Source organism: Rhinoderma darwinii, chromosome 1 (assembly GCF_050947455.1).
Source record: "Rhinoderma darwinii isolate aRhiDar2 chromosome 1, aRhiDar2.hap1, whole genome shotgun sequence".
In the NCBI taxonomy this organism is placed as follows: domain Eukaryota; kingdom Metazoa; phylum Chordata; class Amphibia; order Anura; family Rhinodermatidae; genus Rhinoderma; species Rhinoderma darwinii.
The window spans coordinates 170,176,430-170,194,776 of NC_134687.1; the positions used below are offsets into that span (position 1 = coordinate 170,176,430).

Sequence of the window (18,347 nt, forward strand, 5' to 3'; positions counted from 1 at the left end):
GGCACCCTAGATATTACATAACTGGCACTCTATCTTGATAAAAACCAAAATCTTTAACAGGATATATGGGGACTGGCCACCGGTCCCTTGGCCTCCCCAGTTAATATTCAAAAAATTGGATTTCAACTTGTCCATGTGTATTGTTTTACATGAGATAAGCGGTGTCATGTGTCTGGTCGAGGCTTATCTTCCTCTCCATATTGAAATAATGTCTGTGGGAATTGGGACTGATAGCTGTCAGCTGGATAATCGGGTAAGCTGAATTTTTCTTAGCCAATTTCTAGGGTTAGCTTCAAGTTATAGACAAGGCTAAGACATTGTAGGCTGGTCACCTGAGATAACTGGAATGGTAACATTGAATAAACATTTTCCATATAAAATCCTATCCAATCAAGTCTGAATAACTGTATCTGAGAGACATTTACCTCGGCAGACTGTCCAGTAGAGTCTTGAGCTCCTCACATATCAAGCGGACAAGACCATTTTTAATGTTGCTGTAGGACACATCTATCATGAATATAAAGGCAGGTGGATTGGTCTGTTTGTTTTTCTAGAAAATAAATATTAGTTAATTACATGTATAATAAAAATAATATTTCCACTTGTGAGTAATACAACAATTTCAAATAATCAGAGTTCTCAAAATGATATTTTAAAGTAGGTTTTTCCCAGGAAGGACCAATTCATAGATTCCGTTTTTCCAGAGTGGTAGTAAATGCAGATGATACGCTTGGGATCAATAATGCCATGTGCTGCTCTGTGGGCATGGAGAGTGGCACAGTCCGTAGCCTTCTTCATCCTCCCCATATAAACAGATACTTTGTTTTTCCTGCTGACATGTTGAATACTGTAGATGCCAGCTCTTGATTGACATGGAGAAAAAGGAAGGCATCTGTGTAATAAGTGACTATATGACAGATTGCATTCATCTCTACTGCTACATTGGATGATGCGCAGGGGTTTCCTTTCTAGTTTTCCTCCAATATTTTTATACTAGATAAAGATTTAGATACAATGGCAGCCACATTCTTTGTCATGTAGCTTTTCAGAAAACACACATAGCTTAGAAAAAGCTAAATAGAATTTTTGAAGATCTTGACATAAGACAATGAGGCAGAATTATCAATTTATTTCTGCCAGCTTTCTGTATTGCGGTCATAAGTCTCATTTGCTAATATTTTTTTGCCACTTTACTACTTACCATAGTGCTAAAAACAATACCAGGTCCGACCACATGTTGTTTTCAGTCTATGCTAGATTTATCACCCTATTAGTGAATCTAGTGCATGCTGCCAGGAAAGAGATACTGGCGCACCGCTCATACGATGAGCTGAACATCTACACGTTTGTGTCAAAGAGTGGCAATTTCTAGGCTGGGATTCTACCACTGTCCAGGCATGGGTTAAATGGACTAATCCCATGTTATAGGTTACTGCGCCAAATAGCAAAAAGATTAGAAATGTTCTTGTGCACAGAGATAAAAAGAGAGGCTGGAAGCGCCTTTACCAAAAGAGAGGAAATGAAGTCCGCAATGCACTTACTCTGCAGTAATCCAGTGTAGCAACATATTCATAAGATCCCAGAGATAATTCTGGCCTTTCATAATGATCCACTCTTCTGCCAATATGGTCCAGATGTTGAAAGTAGAAAGGAGGGACTAACAAAACATAAACAGGAAGGCACATGATAAGCGGTGATAATATTTCATTGCAAAATAGACTAAAACATTGTACATTACAAATTAAGTGAACGGGCAAAAGCAGAATTGGTACAAGTGGTGAGAGGACAAAGAGTGTAAAAGCTAGTGCCAGGGCATTGGTGTTTCCCACATGTACAACTACTATTTCATGATCCATTTTGTAAAAAAAAATCTAAAAACCATTCCTTAACATAAGTACATCAGCCCATGGTTTAATGCAGATTTACAAACCATCAACTATGGGGAGTAATGCAGATAACTGCTATATTGTAGTTATTAGGAACAAAGAATCCATCACATCAAAAGGCATGTCTATCTCCTAAAAATCTGATGTGTCACATGAACTATTATTATTCAAGCTAATACCATATAAAAGGCCATTTACATGCCCATGTTATTCACATAGGGGAGTAAGCAGTATTTATACTACAGAAGATAACAGATAACTACAGCAGTGATAAAATGGAGGGAGAAAAAAATTCCCTTACAAGCTTTTATCATAGTTGTCTGAAAAGGAAAGCCATCCCATTGATTCCTGTGTGGAGATAATAGCTCATCATTTTGGCATCATTTAACCCTGGCACTTTGGAAGTGTCTGCCCTGCTTGTGACATTGGCACTGCATTATTTGCACCTACATATGGTGGAGATCATAGAGCATCATACACCGTGTCCAATTACATTCAGTTGAACAATGTGTGTGACTCAATGTGCAACTCCTATGGGTGCAAGAGCTGCAAAACAGTCACTAAACCGCACTACATTGCATCTCTAAAGTTGTTCTCTAGCCCAAGTCTAAGTATGTTCACACACTTGTGTTTTCAGGCATATTTCATGGCATAAACGCCCCAAAAAACACGCCCAGAAAAACGGTGGCTGAACGCCTACAAACATCGGCCCATTGAATTCAATGGGAAAAACTGTATTTGGCTAAGACAGGGTTTTGTTTTATGCCTCCATTTAAAAAAAATGGCGTGTAAAAAAACACCCCGTAAAAAGAAGTAGCATGTCACATCTTGAGCCGTTTTTGGAGCCGTTTTTCATTGTGTCAATAGACACAAATCAGAGGCTGTTTTCCCTGAAAACAGTTCCGAAATTTTCAGCCGTTTTTGCCTCAGCGTGTGAACATACCCTACGGGTGTATTTTACACAAGTCGTTGGATTGTCACAGTTCTTGCCAAGATTTTTGTAATTGTGACAATATGAAGTCATTAAAACAAAGTTGAGGTTTAGCTGCCATTATGAAAGTTGTGGCAAAAACCCAAAAAACACAACTCATGTAAATACAGTTTACTCCTAAATACACTGCTGAGAGCCGTACATCTCATTTAAACCCGAAATATGAAGAAAAACCACATGAAGAAGGTACTTTTGCAAAACATGCATTCATCAATGTTAAGCATAGTAACCTACAGATATAAGAACCCCAGCATGTAGCACGTTGATCTTTGTTCTGCCAAAAATACTGTACGTGTGTGCTTGTAAAAATAAGCAGAGACGTCTTTTTCAGTTTTGTTAATTTAAAAAGCCCACTTCTTGCCAAGGGGAACAAGGAAACTCTCTGCCTCAGTGTCTTAGGGCTCATGTTTCAAAGTTAAAAAGATTACTGTTTTAGGGAAAGGACTGCACCACGACGATTCAAATGAGGATACGCAAGTTAATTCTAATGTCTAGCAGGACTTGTTCCGACAAAAAGAAAACTTGGGACTCATCCAAAATCCCAGAAACACTTGCCTATGAGTCACAGAGAGTCATTCTTGGACAAATATGGCATGGTATCTTCAGTGAAAATGAGCTTGTCACTGGAAGATTAATAGATGTTGAAGCCATGAAATCCATAGGCACATGGAGCATATTAAAACAGCTATTTGATTTCACATTTCCAGCTCCCCCCTCTACTTGTGACTTTAAAAGTGTTATTTGGAAATAAGCGGTGAGAAATAAGTTGCAGAGAGTACCCTGAAGCCATCCCACAGCCTTGGACTGATTTGCTTCATAAATGTTTTTTGTAAGCATGCATTCATCTGCAGGCGGAGGTGAAAGCGGACTAAGGATTCAGTCACCTTCAATAAAGCTAAATCATACATCCAGGGGCGTAGCTAAAGGCTCATGTGCCCCGATGCAAAAATTCTTACTGCCCCCCCCCCCCCCGCAAACTTCTCATGGCCGACGGTCCGCAGCTTTCAGCTGCATTGCTGGGTCTCCTAAGTGACCCAACAATGCACAATGCAGCACTAGCAGCCGGGGCGTCACTAAGGCTGGGTTCACACACCCTATTTACAGACGTAATTTGGGCGTTTTAGCATTGAATTACGTCCGAAAATGCGGCTCAAAAGCGTTGGCAAACATCTGCCCATTCATTTGAATGGGTCTTACGATGTTCTGTGCCGACGGTCATTTTTTTTACGCGCCGCTGTCAAAAGGCGGCGCGTAAAAAACACGCCCGCGTCAAAGAAGTGCCTGTCACTTCTTCAGACATAAATGGAACCATTTTCCATGGACTCCATAGAAAAACAGCTCCAATTACGTCCGTAATGGACGCAGCGAAAGACGCCTGCACATGCCATTACGGCTGAAATTACGGTACTGTTTTCTCCTGAAAACAGCACCGTAATTTCAGCCGTAACAGACGCTGCCGTGTGGACATACCCTCAGGGCTTAAAATGTCAGGGAAATAGCCCCAATACAGATGTGTCCGCCCAAAAAAAAGTGTGTATAGGAGACAGCATAGCATATCTATAGCACTACGACCCTATAAACTATGGATAGGATTAGATACAGTGGCTGAGCAGACAGTATCACACATGATAGGATTAGATACAGTGGCTCAGAAGGCAGTATCACACATGATAGGATTAGATACAGTGGCTCAGAAGGCAGTATCACACATGATAGGATTAGATACAGTGGCTCAGCAGACAGTATCACACATGATAGGATTAGATACAGGGCCCAGCAGACAGTATCACACAAGATACGATTAGATACAGGGCCCAGCAGACAGTATCACACATTATTTTTGTGTGTTTGTGTTTTTTTACAGGTTCGGTTGTTGGACTTCGGATTCGAGGACTTCAATGACGGCGTTTCTTTTATTCTCAATAAAATGGTTAATGAGGGTTGTGTTTTTTTATTTCAATAAAATATTTTTTCTATGTGCTTGTATCTTTTTAAACTTTATTATCACCGCCTTAGTAATGGCCGCTGGCTGATTGACAACCTCCATTACTAAGGCGGGGCTTAATGCTAGCCGGTGCAAAGGCCAACACTAACCCCCATTATTACCCCGGTACCCACCGCCACCAGCGGTACTGGGAAGAGCCGGGTACGAACCAGTACCCGTCCATCTGTAGTGACGGGCAGGCACCGGGGTGGCCGCAGGCTGGTAGTATTAGGCTGGGGAAGGCCAAAAACAGTGGCCCTTCCCACCCTTGTAATGCTGCCTGCTGCTGCTGTGTTGTATCTGGCTGGTTATGAAAATTGGGGGGGACCCCACATCGTTCTTTCCAATTATTTATTTATTTTTAAATGACGTGCGGTCCCCCCCATTTTTCATAACCAGACAGATTACAATAAAGCAGCAGCAGCCTAGCATCACCAGGGTGGGAAGGGCCACTGTTTTTGGCCTTTCCCCTCCTGATAATACCAGCCTGCGGCCACCCCAGTGGCCGACCATCACTACAGATGGTCAGGTACTGGATCGTACCCGGCTCTTCCCAGCACCCCTGGTGGCGGTGGGTACCGGGGTAATAAAGGGGGTTAGTGTTCGCCTCTGCACCGGCTAACACTAAGCCCCGCCTTAGCAATGGATGCTGTCAATCAGCCGGCGGCCATTACTAAGGCGGTAGTAATATAGTTTAAAAAAAAACACAAAGACATAGAAAAAATATTTTATTGAAATAAAAAAAAAAAACACACAGCCCTCATTAACCATTTTATTGATAATAAAAAAAAAGTTGTCATCGAAGTAATCCTGGAATCCGACGTAGTCCAACGACCGAACCTGTAAGAAAACACACAAAAAATTATTAGTAACACATGTGTTAGGCTTAGATACAGGGCCCATGTGTGATACTGTCTGTGGGACCCTGTATCTAAGCCTACCACAACGTAGGCTTAGATACAGGGTCCAGCAGATAGTAATGTTATACAGTATAAGATTACTGTGTGCTGGGGCCCTGTATCTAAACCTACAGTGTGGTAGGCTTAGATACAGGGCCCAGCAGACAGGATCACACATGGGCCATGTATCTAAGCCTACCATGTGATTGGCTTAGATACAGGGCCCAGCAGACAGGATCACACAATCTGTGATCCTGTCTCATGGGCCCCCTAAGCCTGATAAATCGTAGGCTTAGGGGTTGTGCAGTCCCTAAACATTGATGGCCTATCCACAGGATAGGCCATCAATAGCTGATGTGTCGCCCGGGACCCGCAAATCAGCTGTTTTGAAGGGGCCGCAGCACTCGTACGAGAGCTGCTTCTCCTTCATTTCACTACTCGCTCACACTGTGAATCGCCGACACGGATTCACAGTGTGACCGGAATGAAGTGACAGGAATGAAGGGGAGCAGCTCTCGTACGAGTGCTGCGGCCTCTTCAAAACAGCTGATTGGCGGGTCCCGGGAGTCGGACCCCGCCAGTCAGGGCTAACCTTACCTTCCTCTTCGGCCGCGGTGGGAGTTCTGTGACGTCATGCGCTGTCATGCTGCGCTGTGACGTCATGCGCTGCGCACAGCGCTTGACGTCAGGACCTCCGCTGCGATCCGGAACCAGGAAGGTAAGTAAAGTATGTTACTATAGTAACAGGGGCCCGCGGCCCGAGTTACTATAGTAACTTTTTATTGATGTGGTGCGGGGGGCCGTGGGCCCCCCTGGCTTCGGGGCCCGGTCGCAATTGCGACCGCTGCGACCCCTATAGCTACGCCAGTGCATACATCCTCTAGATACATACATATTCTAAATGTATGCACATACATTGTAGCAGCTTTATATATAATCTCTATATATATAAAAATAAATTTCTGTTGTATGTTGCATGTTCTTTATGCACGGCCAAACAACTGGACCTATCTGCAACAAATTTGGCACGTAAGTAAATCACGCGCTTCCGACGGTTTAGACTGGGGTTCAGCTCTCTAGAACCTACCGTTCTCAACATATTCACAAAAAACTAATATGACACCACTGGCTTCCACATCAGGGAGCTTCATATCACATCAGATGACCTGTATTAGCCAATTGAAGTTCGCAGGTCCTGCATTTTTAGCCTCACTCACATACACACAGTTTTAGACCAGGTTTCCATAACAACCCAGCCATTTTTTCTTTACTCAACGTGTTACTTGCCGTAAACGAACTGCACCTATACTGGATTTGAGCATCCTCATAAATTGAATCCCTTTCATACCAGTCATGCCTCCAAAACGGAACCTGCACTTAGACTAAAGACTCCTGTGGCAAAGAGCATGGCTGCTGCCCGAGCTGCTAAAATCTCTCAACAGAACCAAGCCTGTGGATTTCAGCATTCTCATAAATTGAACCACTTTCAGACCAGTCATTCCTCTAAAAAAGGAACCTGCACTTGGACTTTATTGGATATGTTGGCTTCATATGAGTAGGAAATTAAGTTTTTAACCACACACACAAACAACAAACAAATAGACCAGTGTGAAGCCGGGGAACTCTGCTATTCTATATTATAAAAGTGAACGTCTGTTTGTCATCTATAGGCATCTAAATGCCTGAACTATTTGACCCCAAATTTGGCACATAGGTACATCGGGCGTTCAGGAAGGTTTTCGTAAAGGTCCCAACCTTGCTATTGTTCTCTGTTATCAGCCATGATAGCGAATGTCTGTTTGTCATTCTCTATAGGCATCCAAACACCTGAACTATTTGACCCCAAATTTGGCACATAGGTACATCGGGTGTTCAGAAAGGTTTTTGTAACAATTGCTGTTGTTCTCTGTTATCAGCCATTATCACATGATCACGATCCAATACTATAAAAGCGAATACAGACATTCGCTTTTATAGTAAAGATGTTTTTATCTGGCAGTAGCAGGTAGTGCACTTTACAAGATAATCCTAGATAGGAAGGTACAGGGGAGCGGTTACCCATAGCAATCAATCAGATTACTGATGGCTAGGAGGAAAGCTGCATTACTGGCTGCAGAGACTCCTCTGGCCCAACTGCAAGCTGATCAAATGCGTCATACTGCTGCTCGAGCTGCTGAAACTCCTCAGCAAACTCGGGCTCTCTCAGCAACAGATCAGACAGGTGGCTCTCAGAATCACAGACTCCTGCCCAAACCCAGGCCAGTCAGCAAGCTGATAGAGCGCATCATGTTCAGCGTACTAATGAGTGGGCTTTCATGCATGATGCTGTTTTCAATTATGATCCAACCATAGTCTATGGCTAACTGGTAATAAAACTGCCGATGTTGTTAATCAACAGGCTCTGTCACAGTCTTATGACCCCATTTCCTACCAGTTTAGCTGTTAGGAAGTTAAAATTGAAATAAACAGTGTGTAACTGCTGGGGTATATAAGGCTACTAGCGATTTCCCCAGAAACCAAGAAATATGAGAGCATGGATTAGACTCCTGGGAACCCTTGGAACAAATCCAATGAGCACACAAACAGACAGACCGACATGTTATATCTGGGCAGCGCCGAGTACTTTTTCTAGTCAATAATAATAATAAAAAAATAAATAAATAAAGAGTAGTAGCCATCTTGGATCACGCTACTATGGTTGGGGGTTTGCCCTTTATTTTTATTTCTCCAAACCTCTTTTTTTAATTTATTTCCTCTTTTGGAAGGAAACAATTGGAGAACAGATCCCCTAGTAATAGTTAAATGTGTTTCTCAACTTCAGCAAGCTTTATTTAAAACATTTTTTAGGCCTTGTTCACATGCAGTGTATTGCTGCATTTTTGGGTTAATGCGTTGTTTTTTTGGCGGCTGCTACTTACTCGGTGACTATGTCCAGACCTGGTACGGGGCTCTTATGGCAGCGACTACAAGGGAATATTCACACGGGGCAAATTTGCTACAGAAATTTCTGCGACTGCCCATTAATCTGAATGTTGCTTGCAGAATCCGTCATGCTGCAGAAACAACTCCATTCAGGTGTATGGGATAGTTTCTCAGTCACAAAAGTTTCGGCAACAAGTCTGCCGCATTTGAATATACCATTAGCCCCGGATAACACACAGTTTTTTGTGCCATTTTTTGCTCAGTTTTTTTAGTCAAATAGAGGAGTGGACACAAAGGAGATGCATCTGTATTTTCTTTACACCTTTACTTCCTTCTGGATGCACTTTTGGCTTCGGCTCAAAAAACTGCCACAAAACTGCATCAAAACTGTGTGTGTGATCCTGGCCTTATTGTGGTACTTTGGCTATGTTTTTGCACACAGATGATACTGGTAAAGAGGCTTACTAATTGTATGTAAATAAAGTTTAAAGCAATACTCTCACTAGTCGTCGTCCCTCATTTGTAAATGTGATTGCATATATGACACAGCATTTAAAAATACATACTAAGCGCTTTAACTTGTATTTTTAGCCTTCGTTTGGTCCTTCTGTTGGAACACGTGACCCCCAATCAGACTAGCCGAATCTTACAGAGTCTGCTGTGTGGGTAGGAAGTCAGTCTCATTCCAATGACCCTCACATCAAGGTTCTCGTAGGAATGACTTCCGGTCCACACAGCAGATGCTATGAGATTAGGCTAGCCAAATCAGGGGTCACATGGTCCGACGGAAGGACCGAACGAAGGCTGAAAATAGAAGATAAAGTGCTCAGTAAGTATTTTTAACCTCAGTATGCAATCTCATTTACAAATGGGAGGAGCAAAAAAAAAAAAACATTTGTAGGAGTGCTTCTTTAATCACGGTATAAATGAAAATCTCTACAACTTTCTAATATACTTTGTGTTTCAATTTCTCATTATTTTCAAGGTATTTATTTGCTGTCAGTGAATGAGAACACTCACATTTTTACATTCAGGTAAAATGTGAACAGGTAGCAAACAGTCCTGCTGTGAGCTGAGTAGTGGATACAATTGTATCAGTCTAGGAAATGCATTGATAAATTGTAGCAAACTATCAAAGATTTGTGCTGCTGATGTATTCAGGCTGCGTTCACAGCTGGTCAAGGTTCCGTTCCGACGTTCTGTAGGAGCTTTCCGTCGGAACGGAGCCCTGACTGACACAAACGGAAACCCGAGGTTTCCGTTTGCATCACCATTGATTTCAATGGTGACGGATCCGGTGCAAATGGTTTCCGTTTGTTTCCATTGTGCAAGGGTTCTTTTTGACGGAATCAATAGCGTAGTCAACTACGGTATTCACTCCGTCAAAACGAAGGAATCCCTGCACAACGGAGACAAACGGAAACCATTTTCGCCAGATCCATCACCATTGAAATCAATGGTGATGCAAACGGAAACCTAGGGTTTCCGCTTGTGTCAATCAGGGCTCCGTTCCGACGGAAAGCTCCTACAGAACGTCGGAACGGAGCCCTGACCAGATGTGCACGCAGCCTGAATACATCAGCAGCACAAATCTTTGATATTTCGTATTTCGCAAGTCCCGGACCGAACACACTGCAGAGAGCCGGGCTCCTAGCATCATAGTTATGTATGACGCTAGGAGTCCCTGTCTTTCCGTGGAACTACTGTCCCGTACTGAAAACATGATTACAGTACGGGACAGTTGTCCGGCAGCGAGGCAGGGACTCCTAGCATCGTACATAACTATGATGCTAGGAGCCCGGCTCCCTGCAGTTTGTTCGGTCCGGGACTTGCGGCCGAAATACGTTCTGTCCATTACGGACGTAACATGCTCGTGTGAATCCAGCCTATCTGTGGTTTTTAAAAACTAATAAACTGCAGCGGGCCTTAAGAAAGGTATAGGAAAAATACAATATCAAGACACAAAGTGTGAACTTAAAGGACTGCTGGGACACCACCGATCACGAAAACGGGGAACCTAAGCCCCCTATTCTTTCTCACTGCACCCCACCCCACCCACAGTGAGGAGGAGCTTAGGAACTTGAATGGAGCAAACATGCGTCTGCAACGCCATTCAATGTCTATAGGACTGTCGGAAACAGCCGATAGCTGTACTTGGATATCTCCAGCAGTCACATAGAGAATGAATGGAGTGGCAGGGCGCATGCATGACCTGCTGCTCTGTTCATAAGGGGATTCAGGACCCCCGTTCTCTTAATCGGTGGGAATCCCATCGGTGGGACCCCTAGCGATCAAACGCTTATCACCTATCCTGTGGATAGGTGATAAGTTGTTGTGGTGGGAAAGCCCCTTTAAATCAAACAGCCCCTTTAATTTCATACTCAAATTCTCTGCAATTTAGTTAACTAGTCAGACACAGATATTTACATAATTTCCTTCCTTTAGATCCTTTTTCAGAAGTATGCAGAATCTGCCCTGTCTTGCTGTACGTTTGATCTAATGCTTGTTATTTCACAGTATATTGGCAAGTAAGAATGTGGAAGAATTTGAGCAACATATTTTATACAGCTTTTAAGAACATTCCGATGCAATATCTCTATTCAATGTTTTAGAGTTATATTACTATTGTTATCTCATACTTTTCTAAGACCAGGAAACTGATGATCATTCTATGTTCCAAAGTCTCATTTTATTTTCTGATTAATAGGATGCCCAATCCATTGGGCAATAGAAGAAAACAATGAGCTTTGTAAGATTATGTACAAAATAGCCCAGGGCTTATATCATTATTAGAAAGCATGTTTTACACTAACTGCCTTTCTGAAAGAAATTTAAGACATTGTGCTAGCTAAAGGCAATTAATATATGAGTACAGAAATTCCTACAATGCTATTTACAATCTCAAATTTAATGAAGAAAATGTGAGGGGGTGGAGAAGGATCAACATATCAGAGACTTCTATAGATTTCAGCAAAGTGAAAAGTTCTGCAACTTTTTAATATACTGTACGTTGTGCATCAATTCCTACCATTTTTCAGGATCTCTGCTTACTCTCAGTGAATGAAAACACAACTTCCCAGCCTCTGTAAAGGTTTCAATTTACTGACAGCAAGCAGCAATCTTACCAATTGGTTCAGAAGGGAAATACATAGTAATAGAACTTTTCAATTCACATTGAATATAGTCTAAATACATAAAACTGGAAACCCCTTTAAAATGGTTATTCCATAAGGCCTTCTTCACAAACACTTTATCCATTTTTTTTAAAGAATGTAGAAAAAAAACTATGCATTTCAAGTGGTTTGTTTTTTTTATAGTGGTTTTATAGCATTTTTGAACTTTGCATAAAAAGTGTGTGTGTGTGACCAGTATTATGACATACTATGCCCATACGTTCTATGTACTCCAAAGCAAGTAAGGCTTCGTTCACATCTGCGTCAGGACTTCATTCATGGGTTCCGTCTGAGCTTTCCATCAGGGGAACCCGTGAACAGAATCCTGACTGAAACAAACGGAAACCGTAGGTTTCCGTTTGCATCACCATTCATCCGAATGGTGACGGATCCGGTGCAAATGGTTTCCGTTTGTCACCGTTGTTTAAGGGTTCCGTCGTTTTGCCGGAATCAATACCGTAGTCGACTGTGCTATTGATTCCGTCAAAACGAGGAAACCCTTAAACAACGGTGACAAACTGAAACCATTTGCACCTGATTCATCACCATTGAAATTGATGGTGATGCAAACGGAAACCTATGGTTTCCATTTGTTTCAGTCGGGATTCCGTTCATGGGTTCCGACGGAACCCATGAACGGAATCCTGACACAGATGTGAACGAAGCCTAAGAGGGGGATGCGTTTATGGGGTATGCCATTACTTGTATGATAGTTATCCTATTTCAATTGCCAATTATAACTAAGGGAAAAAAAAGTTAAGAAATTAGGGTAATATTATAAAAGGTTAATACCGCTGAAACACATTGACAGTCAAAAAACCATGCAGAGAAGGTTTATACTTACGGAGGTGGTTATTGTTGAATTAAGAGCACCGACATTTAAAAAACAGCACTATTTATAGAATAGCAACTATTTATAGTTATTTATTATTACATATTCATCATTTCCTGTACGAGTGTCCAACAAATAATGTAACATCTTTTAAAACCGTTTAACATCCTCTGTTGTTTTATTTTGGACAGCAGCAGAAGGAATAAATAACTTCTACACATACATCACATCAAAATGACAATGTAATGATTGCAAATAAGTTCTAGGATCTGGAATGCATCGAGGAACTACCAACCAGAAGGATCCATGGCGAGTAAGACAAATATGGCTTATTAACTTCACGGACCAGTAAACTGCTCGTGTTTGCAAATCATATATAAACTCAGATTTACTGTTCTCACACAACACACATTCTGCTGCAGCCATGACACAAATCTATACAAAGGCAAACTGACAAAATAAACTTTGGCCATGTGAATAATGACGGAGGAATTTCAAACACAAAAAAATAGGCAGCTTTAGGCCCTGTTTACACAGAGTTTTTTTACAGGCAGAAAATTCTGCCCTGAAAAATCAGCTCTGGTCTTTTTGAAGAGGTTTTGCACCACAGGCGTTTTTTGTCACAAGCGTTTTTTGCCATAAAACGCGTAAAAAAAACAGAACAAACAGATTGTGGCGTTTGTTCCCGTCTCCCATTAATTTCAATGGGGTTTTTGCGGCGGAAAACGCCTCAAGACAAGGCATGTCGCTTCTTCTTACTGAGAGCGTTTCTTTCTGCTCGCGGGGAAAAAAAACGCCTCCACCTCCTATTGAAGTCAATAAGAGGCAATTTCAGATATTTTTTTACGCGGATTCCGCGACAAAAACCGCAATAAAAAAAACTCTGTGTGAACAGGGCCTAATGGCCTGTGAATTGAGTCTTAGATCTAGTGCCACAATCTGGCTGTGTATGGACATCTTCACATTACAAGAAAACCCCAAACCTGACACTATGAAAGACTCATTAAAATTAGTACATCCGTGTTATACTCTAATAAAGTTCTACTGGCAAGTACAATTACATGCACTAGATCCCTCCCTGGTTCTTTGGAGTCACACGGTGTATAATGTGAGCGCTCAAGGTCAGTCAGCAGCTGTGAAAAGTTTCATGTTATACAATCTGAGATGCCATAGAACAATTAAGTGCTTTATTTTTAAGCCACATTTGGTACTTTGGGAGGCTGTTTAATAGTAGCAATTGCACTCACTAGTATAACTATTAGTGCATCACAGTCATGCTGTAAATTAGAGAGGACTGTCATAAAGACATTTTCTCTAAAAGGGTTGTCTAATTTAGAAAACGTATTTTAATATACCCTATTTTGAGTTAATAAAGGGGGATCTTCTGTTCCGGATCCTCATCTCTAGGCCAGATTAGAGAGCGGTTATAAGGAGTGTCTCCCCATCTGGAGGACCTGTCCTGTCCTGCATTACACAGATAACCCATTGATTTTAATGGGCACTGCGTCATGTCTTGTGTGGTGGTGCTGCAGGGAAATTAAATGCTTAATAGCAGATTTCCCAACAGAGTACAGCTGATTGATGTAGTCGGACTACCCCTGTACAGGGGTTGTCCACTTTGGACAATCCCTACTTATGTGAAGTGTTACTTCACAATAAGCAGATCGCGTGGTGATCCTCAAGCGATCAGCTGTAACCTGTGGGAAAACCTGGCAGTAAATATTCAATTTCCCTGCAGTGCCACCACAGGTGAAATTAAGCACTACACAGTGCCCATTAAAATCAATGGGTTGTCTGTGTAATGCAGAACAGGTCCTCCGTGTAACTGCTGTTCACGCTGCCCAAGAGTTCAGGATATTGAAGAGGGAACCCTTTTTATTAACTTAGAATTCCCTAATGGGGTGTATGAAAATGGGTTACCTAAACTAACCCCTTAAGTGGAGTAAAAGTGATAAAATATGATTCAGACTCGGCAATCAATGTTTTAAAATGGCCACTTTACAATATACTTCTTATATGAACACCCCAGTTTGTTGTATATTATTCAGCTGAGATATATGCAGCCTTTTATATAATGTATACTACATTACAAATTAAGCTGTAATTGCGCCTCAACAGATAAAAACATGGATGAAATTATCAAAGCAAAGTATTTTCATGAGAGTCAAGAAGAGGATGTAGAGAAGATTTACCTTCATTGACGCAATTGCAGAATCCACACTGATATCGTCTTCCCCCCTCAATAAAAAGCATGAATGGGCACATATAAGCTTTACATCGGTTACAACGAATTGGCCCAGTTTCCCCATGGTTTACAAGATAGAGGGGAGTCTAGAAAAGAAAGGCACACAGTCTGGTTACACCAGTGAATACATTTTAAGAAATCAAGTAGATATGTCTCTTTTCAAATTAAACAAAGTAAACATTTCCATGGCCTGAGCATCCATTCAATCTAAACCAAAAATGGTAATTCGCATGGCGATTCTTCCAGAGAAGTTTAGAAATATCCCACATCAATACTTGAAACATGTTTTCCAAAAATAAATAAAATAGAACTTGACTTTTGAATATTGTATCCCATTGAGAAATTATTTTTTTGGTTGCTACTTTTGGAATGACAAATGTTTTCTCCACTACTCTCTATGGAGTAATATATGTCTATAATAGAAACAACAATAATTGATTTGCAATATTTTATAAAAACATGACTTCACTAATACATTGTTATTCCAACATTTCTCTCTAGGAGTCACTGTATCACCAATAATTGGAGCCCCATCACATGAGTATACCAAAGTATAAAGCTATGTTTTCACGGGCATAGAATAAAAAGAGACAGAGAGGAATATTATAGGTATAGGGAGAGAGTGAAAGAGCTGAAATGCCCTATAATAGATGCATTAATAAGTACATTAAAAGTATGTGGTAAAGATTTGCATTTAACTGTTCTCATGTACACCGTACAAACTCATTTTGTAAAAACGTGCCATAGATGCACACTCATTGGCCAAAACAACTAATAAGTCTATGATAACAAAATGATTGTTTTGGACTAATAAAAATCTGTTCCATCTGTTGAAAAAAAAAAAAAAAAAAGTATTGCACATAGAAAATGTCTCGTCATTGTTCAACTCATTCTTGAAGACCATGTAAACCTTTGCAGCCTTTATTAAATGTATGTGTTTTGTGCTTAAAAACATTTTTCTAATTCAACTTTTATTTAAAATGTTCTTCTCTTTTTGCGATGCAGCTTCTATTTATGCACTTGACATAGAAGCTGTATAGCGCCGCTAAAAGCCAAATTCATAAGTCCGCTAGATTGACAGTGACTCCAGTGTCCCTCTGACACACAGTATAACCCTTAGCTCTTATTCACACGACAGTGAAAAATGGCCGTTTTCAGAACAATGATGTTCTATGGGTGTATTCACACGGCTGTTTTTTAACGTCCCGTGAATATTGGCCGTCAAAAAAGAGGACATGTCCTATTTTTGGCCGTTTTCATGGCCAGACGACCCCCATAGAAGTCAATGGATCCATTTTTAATGGCTGTCAATACATGTAACAACCGTTAAAAACGGATCTGTGACATGGGGATTGGCAAGGGAACTACCAGTTCCCTTGCTGGCTATCGTTGGCATACTCACTGATGCAGCGCCGTCCTCTTCAGGTGTGGTCTCTCGTCTTCACGGGTTCTGCTAAGGCAACGCGATGACATCATCGCGCCGCCTTGGCAGATCCCGTGCAGACGAGAGACCACACCTGAAGAGGACGAGAGACGGCGCTGCATCAGTGAGTATGAAGGGCAACCGAAAGTTAAATGTAGTGTATTGTTGCGCTCACTACAAGGGTAGTGTGGCGCTAGTACAGGGGGCATGGTACATAGTGGTCAACTGCAGTGAATTTTCCGGGACTGTCCAGAATTTACAGAGACAGTCCCTGAAAATTCCTATAGGGAGGGTGGGGGAGGGTGTGTGTGGCATCATCTACAGGGAGGCTGTGTGGCATCATCTACAGGGAGGCTGTGTGGCATCATCTACAGGGAGGCTGTGTGGCATCATCTACAGGGAGGCTGTGTGGCATCATCTACAGGGAGGCTGTGTGGCATCATCTACAGGGAGGCTGTGTGGCATCATCTACAGAGAGGCTGTGTGGCATCATCTACAGAGAGGCTGTGTGGCATCATCTACAGGGAGGCTGTGTGGCATCATCTACAGGGAGGCTGTGTGGCATCATCTACAGGGTAGCTGTGTGGCATCTACAGGGTAGCTGTGTGGCATCATCTACAGGGAGGCTGTGTGGCATCATATACAGGAAAGCTGTGTGGCATCATATACAGGGAGGCTGTGTGGCATCATCTACAGGGAGGCTGTGTGGCATCATCTACAGGGATTCTGTGTGGTATCATCTACAGGGAGGCGTGTGGCATCATCTACAGGGAGGCGTGTGGCATCATCTACAGGGAGGCGTGTGGCATCATCTACAGGGAGACGTGCGGCATCATCTACAGGGAGGCGTGCGGCATCATCTACAGGGAGGCGTGCGGCATCATCTACAGGGAGGCGTGCGGCATCATCTACAGGGAGGCGTGTGGCATCATCTACAGGGAGGCGTGTGGCATCATCTACAGGGGGGCTGTGTGGCATCATCTACAGGGGGGATGTGTGGCATCATCTACAGGGGGCTGTGTGGCATCATCTACAGGGAGGCTGTGTGGCATCATATACAGGAAAGCTGTGTGGCATCATATACAGGGAGGCTGTGTGGCATCATATACAGGGAGGCGTGTGGCATCATCTACAGGGAGGCGTGTGGCATCATCTACAGGGAGGCTAGTGGCATCATCTACAGGGAGGCGTGCGGCATCATCTACAGGGAGGCGTGCGGCATCATCTACAGGGAGGCGTGCGGCATCATCTACAGGGAGGCGTGCGGCATCATCTACAGGGGGGCTGTGTGGCATCATCTACAGGTGGGCTGTGTGGCATCATCTACAGGGGGGCTGTGTGGCATCATCTACAGGGGGGCTGTGTGGCATCTACAGGGGGGCTGTGTGGCATCATCTACAGGGGGGCTGTGTGGCATCATCTACAGGGGGGCTGTGTGACATCATCTACAGGGGGCTGTGTGGCATCATCTACAGGGGGGCTGTGTGGCATCATCTACAGGGGGGCTGTGTGGCATCATCTACAGGGGGGCTGTGTGGCATCATCTACAGGGGGGCTGTGTGGCATCTACAGGGGGGCTGTGTGGCATCATCTACAGGGGGGCTGTGTGGCATCATCTACAGGGGGGCTGTGTGGCATCATCTACAGGGGGGCTGTGTGGCATCATCTACAGGGGGGCTGTGTGACATCATCTACAGGGGGTCTGTGTGGCATATAGAGGGGGTCTTTGTGGCATAATCTACAGGGAGTCTGTGTGGCATCATCTACAGGGGGGCTATGTGTCATCATATACAGGGGGTCTGGGTGCCATCATCTACAGGGGCTGTGAAAGAATCATGACAATGACCTTCCTTTGGCTGTTTTCAGGGGGTTGGGACAAAAAAAGCCTGACAAATGAAATTCATCAGTTTTTTTTAACGCCCATGAAAAACGGATGAAAAATGTCAAACGGCAATTAAAAACGGACAGACGGACTGCAAATGGATAAAACTT

The 18,347-nt window shown here is 42.7% G+C and overlaps 1 protein-coding gene across 3 annotated transcripts in view; it reads right to left on the reverse strand.

The window, feature by feature from the left end:
* Positions 1-18,347, reverse strand: part of SEC24D (SEC24 homolog D, COPII component) — a 153,457-nt gene that overhangs the window by 65,639 nt on the left and 69,471 nt on the right. For all 3 annotated transcript variants that reach the window (XM_075860586.1, XM_075860587.1, XM_075860588.1), the window contains exons 9-11: positions 14,880-15,018; positions 1,542-1,657; positions 426-550 (exon numbers count right to left, since the gene is read on the reverse strand). In XM_075860586.1, the coding sequence (XP_075716701.1) occupies positions 426-550; positions 1,542-1,657; positions 14,880-15,018 (380 nt within the window). The remainder of the gene's footprint in view (positions 1-425; positions 551-1,541; positions 1,658-14,879; positions 15,019-18,347) is intronic.